This window comes from Zingiber officinale, chromosome 10B, assembly GCF_018446385.1.
Source record: "Zingiber officinale cultivar Zhangliang chromosome 10B, Zo_v1.1, whole genome shotgun sequence".
Classification (NCBI taxonomy): Eukaryota; Viridiplantae; Streptophyta; class Magnoliopsida; order Zingiberales; family Zingiberaceae; genus Zingiber; species Zingiber officinale.
Genome location: NC_056005.1, coordinates 51,987,924 through 52,006,142, shown reverse-complemented (window position 1 = coordinate 52,006,142; position 18,219 = coordinate 51,987,924). Strand labels below are relative to the sequence as shown.

At 37.1% G+C, this 18,219-nt stretch overlaps 1 protein-coding gene across 1 annotated transcript; it reads left to right on the top strand.

Moving 5' to 3' along the window:
• The first annotated feature begins 1,038 nt into the window (after positions 1-1,038).
• Positions 1,039-11,439, top strand: LOC122029935 (lysM domain-containing GPI-anchored protein LYP6-like). The gene is made up of 5 exons (XM_042589078.1): positions 1,039-1,940; positions 10,477-10,594; positions 10,677-10,838; positions 10,919-10,950; positions 11,044-11,439. The coding sequence occupies exons 1-5, from the start codon at positions 1,286-1,288 to the stop codon at positions 11,322-11,324; spliced, it is 1,248 nt and encodes a 415-aa protein (XP_042445012.1). The 5' UTR covers positions 1,039-1,285; the 3' UTR covers positions 11,325-11,439.
• Positions 11,440-18,219: the final 6,780 nt, after the last annotated feature.

Here is an 18,219-nt window from a genome sequence, read left to right as displayed (position 1 = left end):
AGACCTGGAGTCCAGACACTACAGGGCAAACAAGCCAGAGAATCGTAACTGCTCCTCAGAGAATATCAGAGAATAATCAGTGTGTCAGGGAATATGCTAACAGTTGGGGCTCATTCCCCTTTGGTTTTGTCGCCAGCTTATTAAGAAGAGTCACGTGTCAATCACCACTAGACAAAGCTTGACAGTCGACATTCCCTGACACTCGCCAGGTCCCAGAAACATCTGTTGCAATATAAAAAGGGATGCTTTATCCCTTATGCAAGGACACTCACTCGTCATTTCTCACTAGTCTTTACTTTTCGTCCTTTCTCTGTGTTTTCTGGGGAAAAAGTACTTGACTTGAGCGTCGGAGGGCCTGCCCCGAGGATTTTTCTCCTGGTTTCTGGTCTCTAATGACGGGGGTGATCGTTTGAGTGTGTGCAAAGCAGTAGGGTCATTGTACTGGTCATCTTCCTTCATCAGCCGCCCGTGCGAACCATTCCAGGGGGTGCCAGGTAGATCCAACGTCGCAGCGACTTCCCGTCAACTTTCAGTATACCAAAGCCCACCTCCATCCGACTCAACTTCCGGACGGGATCAATAGCTAAATTAGAAGTTAAATGATAGACTTGTATCAATTGATAAAATTTTAAGACTACAGAAATAATCATCCTACGTAGTGGACCGCTCAATATTTGATTTCTCACTTTTTCACTTAACTGTGCAACCAACGATGGAATAATACCAAACCTTATCAATTTTGCATCAATTAAAATGGTTTAACTTTATATCTAGCTTTATTATATTTAAACTGATTTTTAGTGAACAAAATTGGAATTGAATAAAGAAATTAAAATAAATTTATTAAATTAAAAAACCAAACCAAGTATTAAAAAAAACGAAAAATATATAAAAGTTTGGAATCAATCATTAAAATTTAATACATTTTAGTGGCCTTTTGTAAAAGGCTTAAAAGATAACAGGCTTGTAGGGGCAAAATGAATTTTGCTTTGTCAAAACATTAATTTATTCTCACTCTTTCACACTACTCTCACTCTATCACTACACCTCCCACTCAACTCTCGTCTCCTCTCCTCCCCTCTCATCGTTGTCCTTCCCTTCTTCCGTCCGCCCCCTGCATTCCTCCACTCCCATTGCATTGCTCCACTTTTCCATCCGTCCATCCTCTTTCCCTTGCAATTCCTCCCCTGTTTTTGGTTTCTCTTCCTTTCTCTTCCCATCTCGCCTTGGGAGGGACCACTTGTTCCCCCCTTCTTAACGACAAGCAGAAGAAACCCTCGAAGAAATGGACAAGAAGCTTCTGCTCCTCTTCTTTATCTCGTTTCTCTTGGCGGCCGCGGCCACGGCCACCGCCAAGTCTACCATCGAACCGTGCACAGGCGGCAGCTCGTGCTACGCCCTCCTCGGCTACACCCTCTACGCCGACCTCAAGGTCTCCGAGGTAGCCGCCCTTTTCCAGGCGGATCCCCTCGCCCTCCTAGCAGTAAATGCCATCGACGTCTCCCTCCCCGACGTCGAGAACCGCATCCTCCCCTCCGGTCTCTTCGTCCGCGTCCCCGCCATCTGCTCCTGCTCCGGAGGAATCCGCCGATCCATCTCGACCCGCTACACCGTCCGCCCTTCCGATACACTCGCATCCATTGCTGCCTCCGTCTATGCCGGCCTCGTCTCTGCCGACCAGATCCAGGAGGAGAACACTATATCCGACCCAGCCGCGCTCGATGCTGGCACCCCCCTCGCGGTTCCTCTCCCCTGCACTTGCTTCAACTCCACCGACAACTTCCTCCCTGCTGTCTACCTCTCCTACGTTGTCCAACAGGGGGACTCCGTGCCTGGCATTGCCTCCCACTACGCCACCACAGTAACGGACATTATGAATGCCAATTCCTTAGGAAGCCCTTCCGTTCAACCAGGGGACATTATTTCCATCCCACTTCCAGGTTCTCATACAACTCTTCTTGTTATTATTGTCATCGAGATGGCTGATGCATAATTGCACATTCTTCCTAGTTTGCTTGCTAGTTTTTCTATTTCCTTGCTTCCTTTGTTAATATTGTGTAGTGTGAATTGTTGGTGGTCACAAAAACAGTAGAGAAAAAGGGAGGATGAACCAGAATTGATGTTTGTATTTCACAACATTGATTTCTGGACCTTGTCAATGTTTTATAGAGAAAGGAAATGAATGTAAAAGGTATCTACGAAATATAAATGATATCACACTAAATTAAAATCCTTGATTTGTAGCTAAATAATATCAAATCAAATCATCTCTGATTTTGAGCTGATTGCGTGGGATTATTTGCATATTGCGCTGATTTTGTGGGATTATCCTTAACATTCTTAACACTCCCCTTGTCCCGAAGTAGAGAAAAACGATGTGAGGACAAACCTTTGGTGAGAATATCAGCAACTTGATCCTGAGTGGAGAGATATTGAATAACAAGAGCTTTCTGACCAATCCATTCTCGAATAAAATGAAAGTCAATCTCAATGTTTTGTACGAGCATAAAAAAACAAGATTTGCAGAGAGGAAAATTGCACCAGTGTTGTCACACCATAAGACAGGGGGTTGTTCCATAGGAATACGCAGTTCTCCCAAAGTGGCCGAAGCCAACAAATTTCGGCAGTTGTATGAGCTAGAGCCCGATATTCAACCTCAGTACTTGAATGAGCAACAACCTGTTGCTTCTTCGAGTTCCACGAGATAAGATTATCTCCAAGAAAGATACAATAGCCAGTGGTGGAATGGCGATCATCAAGGCAATCAACCTAGTCAGTATCGGAGTAGGATGATAATGTGAGAGATGGTGAAGGACGGATGACAAGTCCATGATGTGGAACGTGGCAAAGATAGCAAAGGATACTCTTAATGGAGGCCCAATGAGAGGTAGTAGTAGGTGACTGCATGAATTGGCAGATGCGATTGGCTGCAAAGGCTAGCTCATGGCCCGTAAGAGTCAAACACTGATAAGACCCGACAATGCTCCAGTAAGTGAATGTGTCAGAAAGTGATCACCATCATGGCGTGAGAGAGACGATCCAGAAGCAATTGGGGTATGTTGGGGTTTGGATTGATGCATGTTGGCCCGAGTCAAAATATTGTCAATATGCTTAGATTGGTAGTGAAATAACCCACGTGTATGAATGACTTCCACTCCCAGAAAATTAGGGGTGTCAATTCGGGTGGATCGGGTTGAGTTTTTTTTTTTTTTTTTTTTTTTTTTTTTTTTAACCCAATCCGAACCCGACCCGAACCCGAGTTCAACCCAAAACACCTCAACCCGAACCCGAACCCGACCAACCCGAATAACCCGAACTCGACCCATATAACCCGAAAATCCGATTCAAAATGACTTTTTTTTGGGTTATTTTCCCTATAATTCTTTACTTTTATCTCAATACTCCATCATTATCATACAAACATGATATTAATATACATAAAAACATCTAAATTTTTAAAATAAAATTTGATTTAACTCCAAAAAAAACCCACAAAACCCTATATTTAAGTCAACCCGGGTCAACCCGAACCCGACCCGACCCAATCCGAAACTTTTTTACTCTCCAACCCTTCAACCCGAACCCGACCCGAACCCGAAAATGCCCAACCCGAACTCGATTTTTTTCGGGTCGACTTGGGTTGGGTCGTCGGGTCGGGTTCATTTTTGACACCCTTACAGAAAATGATGTATTTGACCTTGATCTTTGAGCGGACAATTAGTACTAAGTGTGGCGATGATGGTAGAGATGTATTTGGAGAGTTTCTAGTAAAGAGAATGTTATCCACATAGACTAAAAAATACGCTATAACTTGTGCTAAGTGGAATAAGAAAAGTGACATATCTGATTTGGATTCAATGAACCCAAGTGAGAGTAATAAAGTGTGTAGCGTGACATGCCATTCCCGAGGTGCCTGTTTGAGGCCATTGGCCTTGTGCAGCTTGCAGACATGAGATGGGAAGTCTGGGTGAACACACCCAGGTGGCTGAGCCATATAGACATCCTCATGAAGAGTGCCATGTAAAAAGGCATTACTAACATTAAGTTGGTGAATTGCCCAATTCTTGGACACAACAAGTGTGAGAACAGTTTGAATAGTAGTGGGTTTGACCACGGGACTAAATGTCTCAACATAGTCAATACCGGGTTGTTGATGAAAATCCTTAGCAACCAGTCAAATTTTGTGTCTCTCAATAGAACCATCAGGCTCGCGTTTCAGTTTAAACACTCATTTACAGCCAACAACATTGTTCGTAGTAGGGCATGGTACAAGAAACTAGGTGCAATTGTGGATAAGTGCATTGAATTCAAATCCATGGCTGCCCACCAACTAGGATCTTTGCTGGCAAGTGTGTAGCAAGTGGGTTCTTGAGACCCATTGGAGACTACTGTGTGGGCACTAGCTTTAGCTTTGGTGATCATTGGATGTGAAGAGCATGCAGGGCTCTAAGAGGTCCATTATCAGCTGGAACAGAGATAGATGTTTGAAAGAACCGACGAACTAATCAGGATTCAGTATTCATATGTTGGGGTGGCGCATTTGACATGCCTGAGCTATCAAGTGCAGGGCTCGATATATGCTTGTCAGGAGCAGGAATTGCAAATGACATAGATGATGTACTTGTGAAGGTCGAGTGGATTGAATCGGAGTTCATCGATTTGTTGCAAAGGGAAAAGAATGCTTATTAAACACAACATGCCTTGAGATATAGATGTTAGTACCTCGGGTTGATTTTGGTATGGTCAACCAAATCAAGTTAGGTCCTATTGTGTTTAATGCCTTGTGTCTAAGTGTGCAGGAGCTTAGGAACACATGAAGTCGAGCGGAAGATGCGGCTAGCGAGAAGGATGACACGGGAAACGAGTCGATGGGCTTGGTACATCCGAGGGATGAGGTGTTACGGAAGAGTACACCGATGAACGAGGATGTACGCGACGTTCGAGGGATGAGAAACCTGAGAGGAAGCTTGCTTGAAGAATATCGGTGTTGAGTTCAGGTGAGCTCAACTCTGGATGACTGGAGCATCACCCAAGCGAGCAGGATCGAAGAAGATCAACTTGGAGGTTGATCTTGAAGACCCGAGGCGTCTCCCTTGTGATTGAGGGCGCCTCGTGTGCCTCTGTTGAAGCCGACCAACAAAGGCGTGGAGGTGCCTCTAAGGTGTCTAAGGCACCTCTGATTAAAAGCCACGAAGGTGCCTTAAGCAAGATTGAAGGCACCTCAAGTAGAGGCACGGAGGCGCCTCTAATGACATTGAAGGCGCCTCCAACCACTCAGTAACTGTTAGGCTGCCGTTGAAAATAGGATAAAAGTTTATCTTCTTGGAGGCGCCCTGGATCCCTTGGAGGCACTTCTAAGTAATGGTAACTTTTTCCAGGAGGCTATAAAAAGCCCTTTGGAGTTAGGAATTATTCAACAACTTCTGTAATAAATTCCTAGTCATTTTTTGAGCTTTTCAAAGAGTGTAAGAGATTTCTCTACCTAGAACGAACGAGATTCTTTTAGTACTTTCATTGCTTTGGATTAACAACTAACTAGGTTGTAACCAAGTAAACTCTAACCTTCTTACTTATTTTTAAGTTGTTTTTTTATGTTGATTACTTGTTTTAATTAATTGTCTATCCTTGCTAAGTTTGAAAAGCAAGAGAAAATTCTAACTTATTTGCAGGGTTATTCACTCCCCCTTTAGCCAGCGTAACGTTGACCAACAATAGATACGTCCTGTACTAGGATGAAGACACCGATTGCCTTTGTGAGAAGTACTATAGCTGAGAAAGACACACTTGACTATCCAAAAATCTAGTCTGTAATGATTGTACTAGTCTGTGATGATTGTACTGCCTGTTTAATGGAAAATAGGCACAACCAAAAACTTTGAGTAACCGATAGTCAGGAGATCGATGGAAGAGTACCTCAAATGGAGAATGTTGAGCTAGTGTATGCGAAGGCATTTGGTTAACAAGATACACAAAGCAGCATCCTAATAAATCAGAGACATAGAGGCATGCACTAGTAGAGCTAGTCTAGTTTCAGTGAGATGATGAATTTTTCGTTCAACGACATCATTCTGTTTACTAGTATGAGGGCAAGATAGATGATGCTGAATGCCATAAGACTCATGACAATCCTTATGAGCTTCTCAAGGGGACATCATCAACCTAGATAACTAGGACACAGTTTCCTTCTATAATCAACAACACACCATATAAATAATATTATTTCCCAACTTATCGGGCCTATTGATTTAACGAATAAATTTCACGCATTGATAAATTAAAGAAATAAATACTAAGTATATGTGCTTGTTATTATATCGTGATTAAGAGTACGCACATCCATAATAACAGAGGTTATGTTCTTTTATGCAGTCAGTATAAAAGGAACAAGCTCAAATGGTCCTGCTCAATACACACATAGCGTACTAGTGTAATTTTATAATCAAGATAAACTAGTATCAAATTACACTACAACCATTCCAATAGTTTGTCTCAATCCATCTTAGTTGTGAGCTACTATTTATAATTTATAAGGAACTGATAACATAATCTTCTGTGTGACACCACATACCATGTTATCTACAATATAAATTAAATGGACAACTGCATTTTACTAAATGTAGACATTTGACCAATGTGATTCCCATTTCAAAATAAATGTTCATATAAAAAGCTAGACTTTTAGTATACATTCTAACAAGGACAATGAAATCCTCTATATTAGTAGTGAATCTTATCAACTATTGATATTAGTTAACTATTTGTGTGCTATCATAGGCATGCATTTCTTCTCCAATTGCAATTATAATTTCAATAATGGATTTTTTACACGTGGACTATTTTCAAGCAAAAGGGCAAATCTCAGTGACAATTACAGAATGCCTAGACTTAGTAAATGATAGAAGAGGGTAAAACAAGTATGGTTGGTGATCCTCCTTTATTAAACAGATGGGAAGTACTGTTGATAGTGAGGACTATGTGGATGCACTTGGTACGCACGAAGCCTATGCTCTTATAACTCTAACAATCAAGGTAGAGAACAAAACAACATTTAGGGATCTGATCACATCATATCGCTAGAAAGAAAATATTCATACAATTAGTATTGTCAGAGATGATGCATATTCAGATGAAAAATCATATGAAGGCATTGTTGCATTCAAAATCAATGGATTGTCTTATATTTGATGCACACGGTTGGAATGTAGCTTTATTTGCAAAGAAAACAAAAAAAAGAGCAGCCCGATGCACAAAGCTCCCGCCATGCGGGGTCCCGGGGAAGGATCCATTGTACGTAGTCTTATCCTGCTTTTTGCAAGAGGCTGTTTCCAGGATTCGAACCCGTGACCTTTTGATCACATGGCAACAACTTTACCATTGCGCCAAGACTCTCCTTCATCAAGATCTTGGTTTGAATGGCTTCAGCCAACACCAAATATATATCAAGATCATTAAAATGGAGCCAGAAATCGACATAGATAATGAAGATCTTTGGTTAGGCATGCATTTCTTCCTTCACTGATGGAACAATGGATTAAAAATTTGCCTTTTCCAGTAAGATCAAATCCGAAGAAACGAAGGCAAGAATGTCGAACCATGTTGTTGCAAAAGACGGTGAGGATGGCTGAAGCGGTGACGTGCAACAATTGTGGCAGCAATCACGAGAGCAGTCATGAGATTAGTCGCGGGTAGTCATGGGGGCAATTGTGGGAGAGGAGTCGACACAAAAGAGAAAAAGAGGGAAAAAATCTAGAGTTATTTATGTAATTTTTTTATTCGTTCTTTCACTTCACTTTCTGTCCGATTTGGAGGGGATAAGTTTTTCTCTCAAAATTATCTGCCGAAGGATTACTTTTTCCATCTACTTTAAAGTTTTAATAAAGTAAACATAAGAAATCTTTCCCAGAGGGAAATTTTCCCTTGTTTTAGTAAATAGGGGGTAAGGGTGGAGAGCTCAACTCCTGTGATCCTTAGGTGAACCACTGAGATTGGGGAGAGTTTGTAGTAAATCAACCCTAAAATATTTAGGCGAATCATTGAGGTTAAGGGGTAGTTCAATCCGCGACCTTTATGCTCTGTTTACCTAAAGGAGTGATGATGGATGGATGAAATAAACCTAGGGGCATGGGAAGAGAATGAAAAGGGAAAGAAATCTCTTCCTCTGCATGCTTGTTTACCTTGATAGGGCACATGCATCATTTTTTAGGTATATGGTATAATTTTGTGAGTTAAAAAGGATATTTGCATCATTTTTTTTAGTATATGATGTAATTTTGTGAATGAAAAGGGGTACATGTGTCATTTTTTTTTCTATCCGATTTTGAAGTGATCGATTTTGACACTAAAATTATCCGCTGATGGATTACGTTTCTCCACTCTTAAAATTTTAATGAAGTAAACGATGAAAACTTTTTCACTACGAACTTTTCCTTAGTTTTATTTTCCGCTCTCCCAAGTAAACAGAGCATTAGGTGAACCATTGAGGTTGGGGACAGGCTATTGTAAGTCAACCTTGGAGTTTTTAGGTGAACCATTGAGATTAATGGAGAGAGTTCAATTACGCAATCTTTAGGCAATCCACTAAGGCCTGGGAGAGGTTGTAGTACATCAACCCTAGAACCTTTACGCGAACCATTAAGATTAAGGGGTCCACGACTTTTAGGAGAATCACCAAGGTTAGGGAGAGACTACTGCAAGTTGAACTAGAGTCTTTAGGGGAACCACTAGGACAAAGGGGGAGAGCTCGATCTCGCAATCTCTATGTGAACTGCTGTGGTCGGAGAGATTGTAGTAGATTGACCTTAGAATTTTAAGTGAACCATTAAGGCTAAATGGGAGCTTGATCTACGACCTTTAGGTGAACTATTGAGGATTGGGAGAGGCTATTGCAAGTTGACCTTAGAGTCGTTCGGTGAGCCATTGAAACCAAAGGGGAGAATTCGATTCTATGATCTTTAGTCAAACCACATAGGTAAGGGAGAGGCTGTACTAGATCGATCAACTAAAAGCTTTAGTTGAACCCTGAGGTTAAGAGGGAGCTCAATCTGCAACCTTTAGATGAACCACTGGTCAGGAAGAGTTGTAGTAGATTGACCCACTAGAGCATTTAGGTGAACCATGAGGTTAAGGGGGACCTCGATCCACAACCTTTAGGCGAACCACTAAGATGGGGAAGTGGTTATTGCAAGTCCACCTTAGGGTCTTTAAGCAAACCTTTGAGACTAAGGAGGCGAGCTTGATCCCATGACTTTCAGGTGAACCACTAAAATCGGTGAAATGAGGCAGAAATTGTGATCCTAAGATGAGGTCTACGAGGCATATCTGGAATGGAATAGTAACAAAATTGAATGTGTATTTTAATTGAAAAAGGAGTGATATATTAGATTAAATGCAAACAAAAAGAAAAAGGCAGTGGAAAAGGAGAATAACTTCCCCTCAAGGTGGAGCACAACCAGTGGTTGTACGAAGCTTGCTGGTGAGGGCGCTTGGCTTTGAATAATGTACAAAAAGAGCTTGGCTATAGTATGGATGCAGGTGGAAAGTGTTCCACATTCTCTTCAACTCATTCTCTTTTGCATCTTGCAAGTAGTAAGCTCTTCTGAACGACCTTGAACAACCCTTCCCATTTGGGGTTGACTTTGCCGGCCTCTCCCATAGGTTGAAATCTTTGAAGGACTATGTCCTCGACTTGGAAAAACATGGGACAGCTTCTGCTTGGCATACACGGTTTTTGTAGTGCTCCATCCCTTCCCCTCTTTCAAATGTACAAATAGAATCATTTATCTGTTTGTGTTTTTAGATATAAGCCTATTCTCTAGGACTTTCAGATGATATTGATGACATACCACTATAGCTCGTGTTAAAGGAATGATAATGTATTAATGATATATTTTTTTTATTCTTTTATGATTACAAATTATGATTAACCGCTACAGAGATCATCAAATCTCCATCATGACTTCTTTATAAGTTCTTGGCTTGCTCTATAAAATTTAACCATAGGACCATCTTGGGCTGGTAGCTTCATGTTCCCTAAGATAAAAGCTGTCTCTTGGATTTCCTCCACGGAGGATGGTTCTGCTAGTTGGTCCTATTATATTCTGAAGGTGTTGACTAGCGTAAGAATGCTCCTATTAAGAGCAAAGTTTAAGGTCTGTTTCCAGTCCAAAGAATAGATTAAAGAATGTGAAGTTTGTTGGCTATCTGACATGATGAGTTTCAATTACTCCAAAGCCAATAAGAGAAGTCAAATCTATATATTTTTCTGTAGGATGGCACAGTGAAACTAACATTTACTAAAAACAGTTAAGATATTTTTGTTGTTACAAATCTATTGCCATGATGGGATGTGCCCATCATAATTTGTTAATATTTTAGTTGGTGGATTTTAAATATATACTTTGTTTTTGCCCTTGGTATAAGATTATTTTAATCACTGCATTAAGCATACATTAAAGCATGTTGGGTTTCTTGGTGTAGCATGTTCATCAATGTTCTCCAAGAATGCAACAGATTATGGTTTGACTGTGGCTAATGGGACTTATTTCATAACGGCAAGTCACTGTGTGCAATGCAGTTGTGGACCAGGAAATCTCAAGTAAATTATTAATCTGCCTTTCCTTCTACACACTTTAGTTCATTTTGTTTTACCCTGAAGCTAATCACAACGTTCTCTGCAGTTTGTACTGCACACCAGCATTTGTAGCAGCATCATGTTCTAGCATGCAATGCAGTAACAGCAATCTTATAATAGGGAATTTTACTTCCCAGCAAACTAGTGCAGGTTGCAGTGTTACTTCTTGTGATTATAGTGGTTTTGTTAATGGGTCTATCATCACTACGTAAGCAGCTTCCTTTCCCATTTTTGTATCCTTTGATTTTTTTCTTAAATGAATTGTGTGATTTTGAATTATTCATTCAGGTTAACTACATCTATCGAACCCCAATGTCCTGGTAATATTTCACTTCCTTTTCCTATTTCTGACTATTTCATGTGTTTTGAAGTGCTGACATAGCATAATTGTGCACTTCAATACCTTGTTTCAGGGATGCATCAACTTCCTCCAGTTATATCCCCACCAACTGCTCTAGAGCATGGTTCATTTTTCTCTCCATCACCATCTCCGGTGGCCGAATCAGGTGGTACTATCACAAACCCAAGGTCGTCAGTGCCTGCAACATTTTCTCTTCCTGGTATTTCTCCTGCGTCTGGTCCATCTGGAAGCTTTTCTGATGCTATTGTTATTAGACCTTTGTGCCACAATTTGGATATGTTGGCCTATTCCTTGTTTGTGTTCAGCCTCCTGTCGAGTGTTTATGGCATTTAAAAGAGATGTATTTGTGTGAAAGTTTGCTTTGGGAATTCCACTTTGCCAGGGACTAATTTCTTTTTTCATGTATCTCAACAATTAGCTGCAATATATCTCCATTGTTTGAATGAAATCTGAATATCAGGTCAGTATAAAGGTAATGTATTCTTTTCTGCATTAGTAAATAATTTCAGATGGTAATAGACCAAAGTGTCTGGCCTTTTTGTTTTTCTATTGGTATGTTGTTAGTCGAACCTTCTTTGCAAAACTACACTAGAATGCAATGGAACCGACGAGGCTCAGGATCCCTTACAAACTCACGTTGAAAGCTCCTCAGACAATTTCTCTAATATACCACCCTTCCACACTTCCTTTTCAGAAAAGAATAATTGATTATCTTCCTTGAACTTCAATTCCTCTAGTCCTTGACTTAATTAAAATGACTACAACAATCATAATCAAATTTTATCTTACTAGATAGGTCGGTTATATGGATCTTTTTATATTATTGGGTTCTATCCTTTATTATATCTTCATGTATATTTAAATAAATTTTATTTTATTTTATTATTTCTAATTAATTTTTTTTGGTCTTTCTATTCTTTATTTGATGTACATATTTGTTATAATTTCATATTATCTAATTATAATATTTATTGGTCGTCTAAATACATATTCATACTATCTTAAATGTGTCTAGAGTTTTCTTTTTAGGTGTAACTTCGACTTTTTCTATGATATTTTCATTTCTTATCCTCTATCCTTATATGTCCGTTCATCTCCCTTCATAGCATTATATATGCAAGTCTCATTTTTTTGCTAATATGCTTGAGTCATAACTCAACATTTTATTCCATATTATATAGCATATTTAATTATTGTTTTCTAGAATTCTGTCTATCGTATAACTATAGGCTATGCTAACACCTCTCTTTTCTAAAATTCTTCATATAATTTTCTTTAGGACTTTGTCATAAGTTTTTTTCTAGATCAATGAATACCATATGTAAGTTTTGTTTTTATTACAGATACTTTTCAATTAGTTGTCTGAGAAGATGTATTAACTTTTATTATTACCTTCTAAATATAAATCTAAATTGATTTTCGATTATCGTGATTTTCTTTCTTAATCTTTTTTCTTTTACTTTTTTTGAAAGGTTCATGTTATGACTCATTAATTTAATACCTCTATAGTTTTTATAATTTTGTACATTATTAGATAAGGGAACTAGAGTATTTACCTTCTATTGATTAGATTTTTTTTTTCATTTTCAATATCTAATTGAATAACTTTGTAAGACATTCAATACCTTGTTACCCTAGACACTTCCATACATTTATCGGAATATCATCTTCAATTTTGTTTATATTTTACATTCCATTTAAAACTTGTTTTACTTTTAAAATTTAAATTCTATGATAAAAATATAAATTTTTATACTCATCTGATTTACTTAAATTACCTAAGTTATGTTGATTACCTAAACCTTTATTAACAAGTTGGTGAAAATATTTCTTCCATCGCTATTTTATCTCCTCATCATTTAATTATATTGTATTGCATTCATCTCTAATACATATTATTTCAATAAAATCTTTTATCTTCCTTTCTCTCACTTTAGCTATTCTGTAAATGTTTCTTTCCCCTTCTTTATATTTGATTTTTGAAGTAAACATTTAAAAGTTTCATTCTTGATTTCATTTACTATTTTTTAGTTTTTTCTTATCTATTATATATATTTTTAAAGTTTTCTTCATTCTTACAAGTGTATAATATTTTATAGGTTGTACTTGTTTTTTCTTCACTTTCTCATTTCGCGATCAATATTTTTTATTTGGTGGTACACGTCCTTTTGACTCATCGAGTACATTCTTCGTTATTATTTTTAACTTTGATACCATCTTATTTATGCTGTATTTAACTTATAGTGTATTTCTTTTAATACTTGTACTCCTACTCTCTGCTTAAATATGTTTTACTTCACATCTTTTAACTTTCACCACATAATTTTAAGAGTTGTGTATAGTTTTTTTTTTATTAATACTATACTTGAGGTGTATACCCAACACTACTAATCTATGTTGGGTAGTTAAGTTTTCTCTAGGGAACCTTACAATTTTTACAAATCTTTCTATTATTCTTTCTAATTATAAGAAAGTCAATTTGTAACTTATTATTCTCACTTTTGAACATAACCAAATATTATCCTCTTTTCTTAAAAAATATATATATATATATATAGTATATATTATATATATATATATATATATATATATATATATATATATATATATATATATATATATATATATATATATATATATAATTTCTTATTCTCTATGCATCTTATCATATTTCTGTTTCACTCTTTACATGTCCATTTAGATCAGTTCTTATTAAAATCATTTTGGTCGACAGAATATTTTATAATTCCTTATCTAGGTTGTCCCAAAACCTAGATTTGGTATGTTCATTTAATCATACTTGAGGTGCATATATGTTAATTATATTAATAGTTTCATTTACCACAACTATATTGATAGTTATAATCCTATCTCGTTTTCTAACTACTTCTACTACTTTTATTGAACTATGTATAACAATATCTTCTTGATCCGTGTTTTACTCCTTCCTATGTACAATAGTTTGAAATACAAATTTTCTATCATCTTTATTTTCTCTTTTACCCATTTTATTTTTTATATATACAAAGTATTAAATATTCTTCTAATCATCATATCTATTACCTTCATTACTTTATTAGTAACTGTTCTTAAGTTTCATATTCTAAATCAAAGATAATTAATTTTTCTATAATATTTATTCTTATTCATCCTTTGATGTAAGAACTCTTGCACATTTAACACTACGCTCAAATTCTTATGGAAAAATAGCAGTTCTTGCTGAAATGTTATAATTAAACCCTGCAACCCTTTCTTTCTGAGGAATATTCTAATATTAGAATAATAGTTTAGTGAATTTATTCACTAAACATTCATTTGAAAGTCAATGTCGACTGCCAACTCAACGTGCAACTCTCATTCTTTTTCATCCCAGCTTGAGACCGACATTGACAAATTTTAATTAAAATGATATATAAAAAAATATTAAAGTCAAAATTTGCTTTGAAAGAGTAGAGACAATTGAACAAAATGGAGTTATATCTCAAGTAATAACACTATTTGTAGACCAGTGCCCTCAATTTAACAGAATTGGATCACTTAGACTTTTAAAAGCTTAAGGATTGATTAAATAAATTTGGGAGATTTCGACCAAAGGCATCGAGGAGACTTTGTTTGAAATGTTATGATGAGTTAAATAACCACTTGATATTTTAAAACATATTTTTCGATAAAATTAATTAAAATTAAAATTTATATTCCATCAAATCCGTCAATGTCAGTCCTAAGATTGAATGAAAATGTTAGTGCAACCGGCCTATAGAATTTTGATGGTTTGATTTGAATAATATGCTTAAGAGAATTTGATCAAGGATGTTAGAATGTATACTAAAAGTTTAGCTTTTTGTATAGATATGTATTTTAAAATGAGAATCACATTGGTCAAATGTCTGCATTTAGTTAAATGTAGTTGTCCATTTAATTTATATTATAGATAACATGGTGTGTGGTGTCACACAGAAGATCATGTTATCAGTTTCTTATAAATTATAAATAGAAGTTCACAATCAAGATGGATTGGGGGCAAACCATTGGAATGGTTGTAGTGTAATTTGGTACTAATTTATCTTGACTATAAAATTATACTAGTACACTATGTGTGTATAGAGCATGACCATTTGAGGTTGTTCCTTTGATACTTACTGCATAAAAGAACAGAACCTCTGTTATTATGGATGTGCATACTCTTAATCCCGATATAATAACACACACATGTACTTAGTATTTATTTCTTTAATTTATCAAAGGGTGAGATTTATTCGTTAAATCAATAAGTTCGATAAGTTGAAAAATAATATTATTTATATGGTGTTGTTGATTATAGAAGGAAACTGTATCCTATTTATTAGGATGATGATGTTCCATTGAGGAGCTCATAAGAATTGTTATGTAAACCCTGCAGGTGGACTTAGTTCTGACATGACAATGAAGTTGAATGATACTACTCTTGGAGCTAGATGTTAATTAAGTGAGTTGTCAGTAACTCATTTAATTAATGGACATTCGATATCCTAAACACAGGGAGATTAACCCACTCATGATAAGAATGAGCCCTTAATGTAATATGAGATTGGTGTGGTAGTTCAATAATAACTCTTTAGTGGTATGAGTTATTATTGATGAACGTGAGTTAGGTGTTCGGGTCGAAAACAGGAAGCTCAAGCTCATCAGGAGGCCAAAACCAATTCCTCCTCTAGGTCCCTGTTGTAGCCTCTATGTATAAAACCTCGCATCCACCCAAATCATCCTTATGGCCGGCCACATCCTTGCTTGGTGCCCAAGCAAGGGGTCGACCACCCCTTGCTTGGTGCCCAAGTAAGGGGCTGGCCAAAATGTGTTTAAAAGTGAGTTTTTTAATTTTAAAATTTTTCTTTTTGTAGTCATCTACAATATTTTAAAAGAGAGATTTTAAATTATAAAAACTTTCCTTTTTTGAAGTCATCCACATGGTTTTAAAAGAGAGTTTTAAATTTTAAAAATCTTTTCTTTTATAGCCATCTACAATGATTTAAAAGAGAGATTTTATTTTTGTTAAAACTTTTCTTTTTTGTAACCATGATTTAAAAGAGAGGTTTTAATTTTAAAAATCTTTCCTTTTTTAGCCATCTACAATGTTTTAAAGAGGGATTTTTAATTTTAAAATTTTCCTTTTATAGCCATCCACAATAGGAAATATAAAAGAGAGATTTTAATTGTTGTTAAAATCTTTTCTTTTTAGCCATTATCAAGGATTATAAAAGAGGATAGATGGTGCCTTAGTGGTAATAATCATCTACACAATTTCTATTCCTCTTCTATTCTCCTTGTGGCTGGCCCCCTCATATTCTTATTCTACCCTTGCTTTCTCACCTAAGGCCGGCGACATCAAGAGACTTCAACCATCTTGTGGTCGGTGGGTTGCAAGGAAGAAAGAAGAACAAGAGGTGGTGTTCCTAGCTTTGATCCCTTGGTAGCCGAAAGTCTTGGAAGAAAGAAAGACTTGGGTGGTTTTTGCATCTTGGTAGATTGTCACCCACATGACGTCCAAGAGGAGGAGAGGAATACAGCAGAAGATCAGGAGGTCTTTAAGCTACAAAGAAAGGTATAACTAGTTAATTGTTTCCGCTGTGTACTAGTTTATTTTTCCTTTGTATGGATCCTGAAGTACCAACACAGGAGGCTAGCGATCTTGTGCTTTGATTGAGGTCTCTGTAGTTTAACATAGGGTTTACTGTAAGGAGTTTAAATATTCAATTTCTTTGAAAGACTTTGACTAGGAAGTGGTGGATGATCCCATACCCAAGAAGGCCGAGTGCCTCGCCAACGACATGGAAGTTAATCCTTGAAATAGATATTTAATCAATTTCTGTAATATGGTTTAACTTCTGATGAACACATGGGTTGAACTTGAATTAATAATGTTAAGTTTCGTTTGTAATCCAAGTTTAACTTCTGAAAAGCACATGAGTTGTTAGGAAAAGTTCTGTGCTTGTACAAATTTTTGTATAGGGGAAACAGAACGGAATTCCGAGTAGCGCCAACAAAGGATGACCAAATAAATTTGATCACGGTTGATTGAGTTGAGTGTAGAGTCTAAGCCAAAAAGAAGAAGTCCAAGTAGGACCATATACTTGGCTAGTTGGTGGAAAAACTTAGTGGGACTAAGTAGCATAAGTCCTAGTGGGACTTGATAATAAAGGGAGGATCTAGTTGGAAACTAGACAATGGAAGTCCTTGCGGGGCTAGACAGTAGAAGTCGTGGTTGAAATCTAAGTAGTGAAGTTCAAGCAGGGCTAGACAGTGGAAGACCTAGTTGGGAACTAAACAATGAAAATCCTAGTGGGGCTAGGTGGTAAACCAAGTCTTGGAGGAGAAAATTCTAAACAAGTGAATCTAGTAGATTAGGTAAACCAAGTACTAGATTTTGCAAGTTGTTTGCTTTGCAAGAAACAACAACTAGATGAAGTCTCGAGCTGGGCCAATTGGTAACTCATTCAGGTCTTCGAACTCATGATTCGATTGACCAAAAGTTGATGCGATTGGGTTTGCATGAGTTTGTCCTCGGATAAGTTTTGATTGAGCTCTAAGCAACTGAAGAATGAAATTGCAGTCGACCGGAAGGTTAAGACTTATCTCAAAGAGGATTGAGTTTGCAGCAGAGTCAGTAGAGGTCCAGTCGACCGAAGACGTGAAGATCGAGCTGTATAAAAGGGGAGTCAAGGTAGCCTCTTCTCACAATACCTACAAACAATATCCTTCATTTAGTGCTTTGAAAAAGTACTCAAGTCTTGCTTGTGTGGTTCAAGAAGCGCTATGAGAATTGTCGCTCCAGTCAAGGCTTCAAAGGCTTCAAATCAAGATCAATGAGTTGGTTTGATTGTTTTTATTTCTATATTACTATTTTTACTATTTTGATTGTGCCTTGCAAATTTGGCAAGAGGTTTCTTCACCTCATGAAGATTTCTGGAAAGGAAAAAAATACTAGTGCTCACGTTGAGACATAGCCTTGGACGTACCACCTTAGGAGGTGGGGTGTGAACCAAATAAATCTTTCGTATCTATTATGTTTTTTATTTTATTGTCTCAATTTCCACTGCATATTACTAACAACTCTAATAGAAAAAGAAAGATGAATTTGCTATTCACCCTCCTCTTGTGTCAAATTGATTCTATAAATTTGTATCATAGTAGGAGGCTCTTCACTAGTCTATGCGTTTGAGGAGCAGGCTAGAGGTATATTTTAAATATTTTA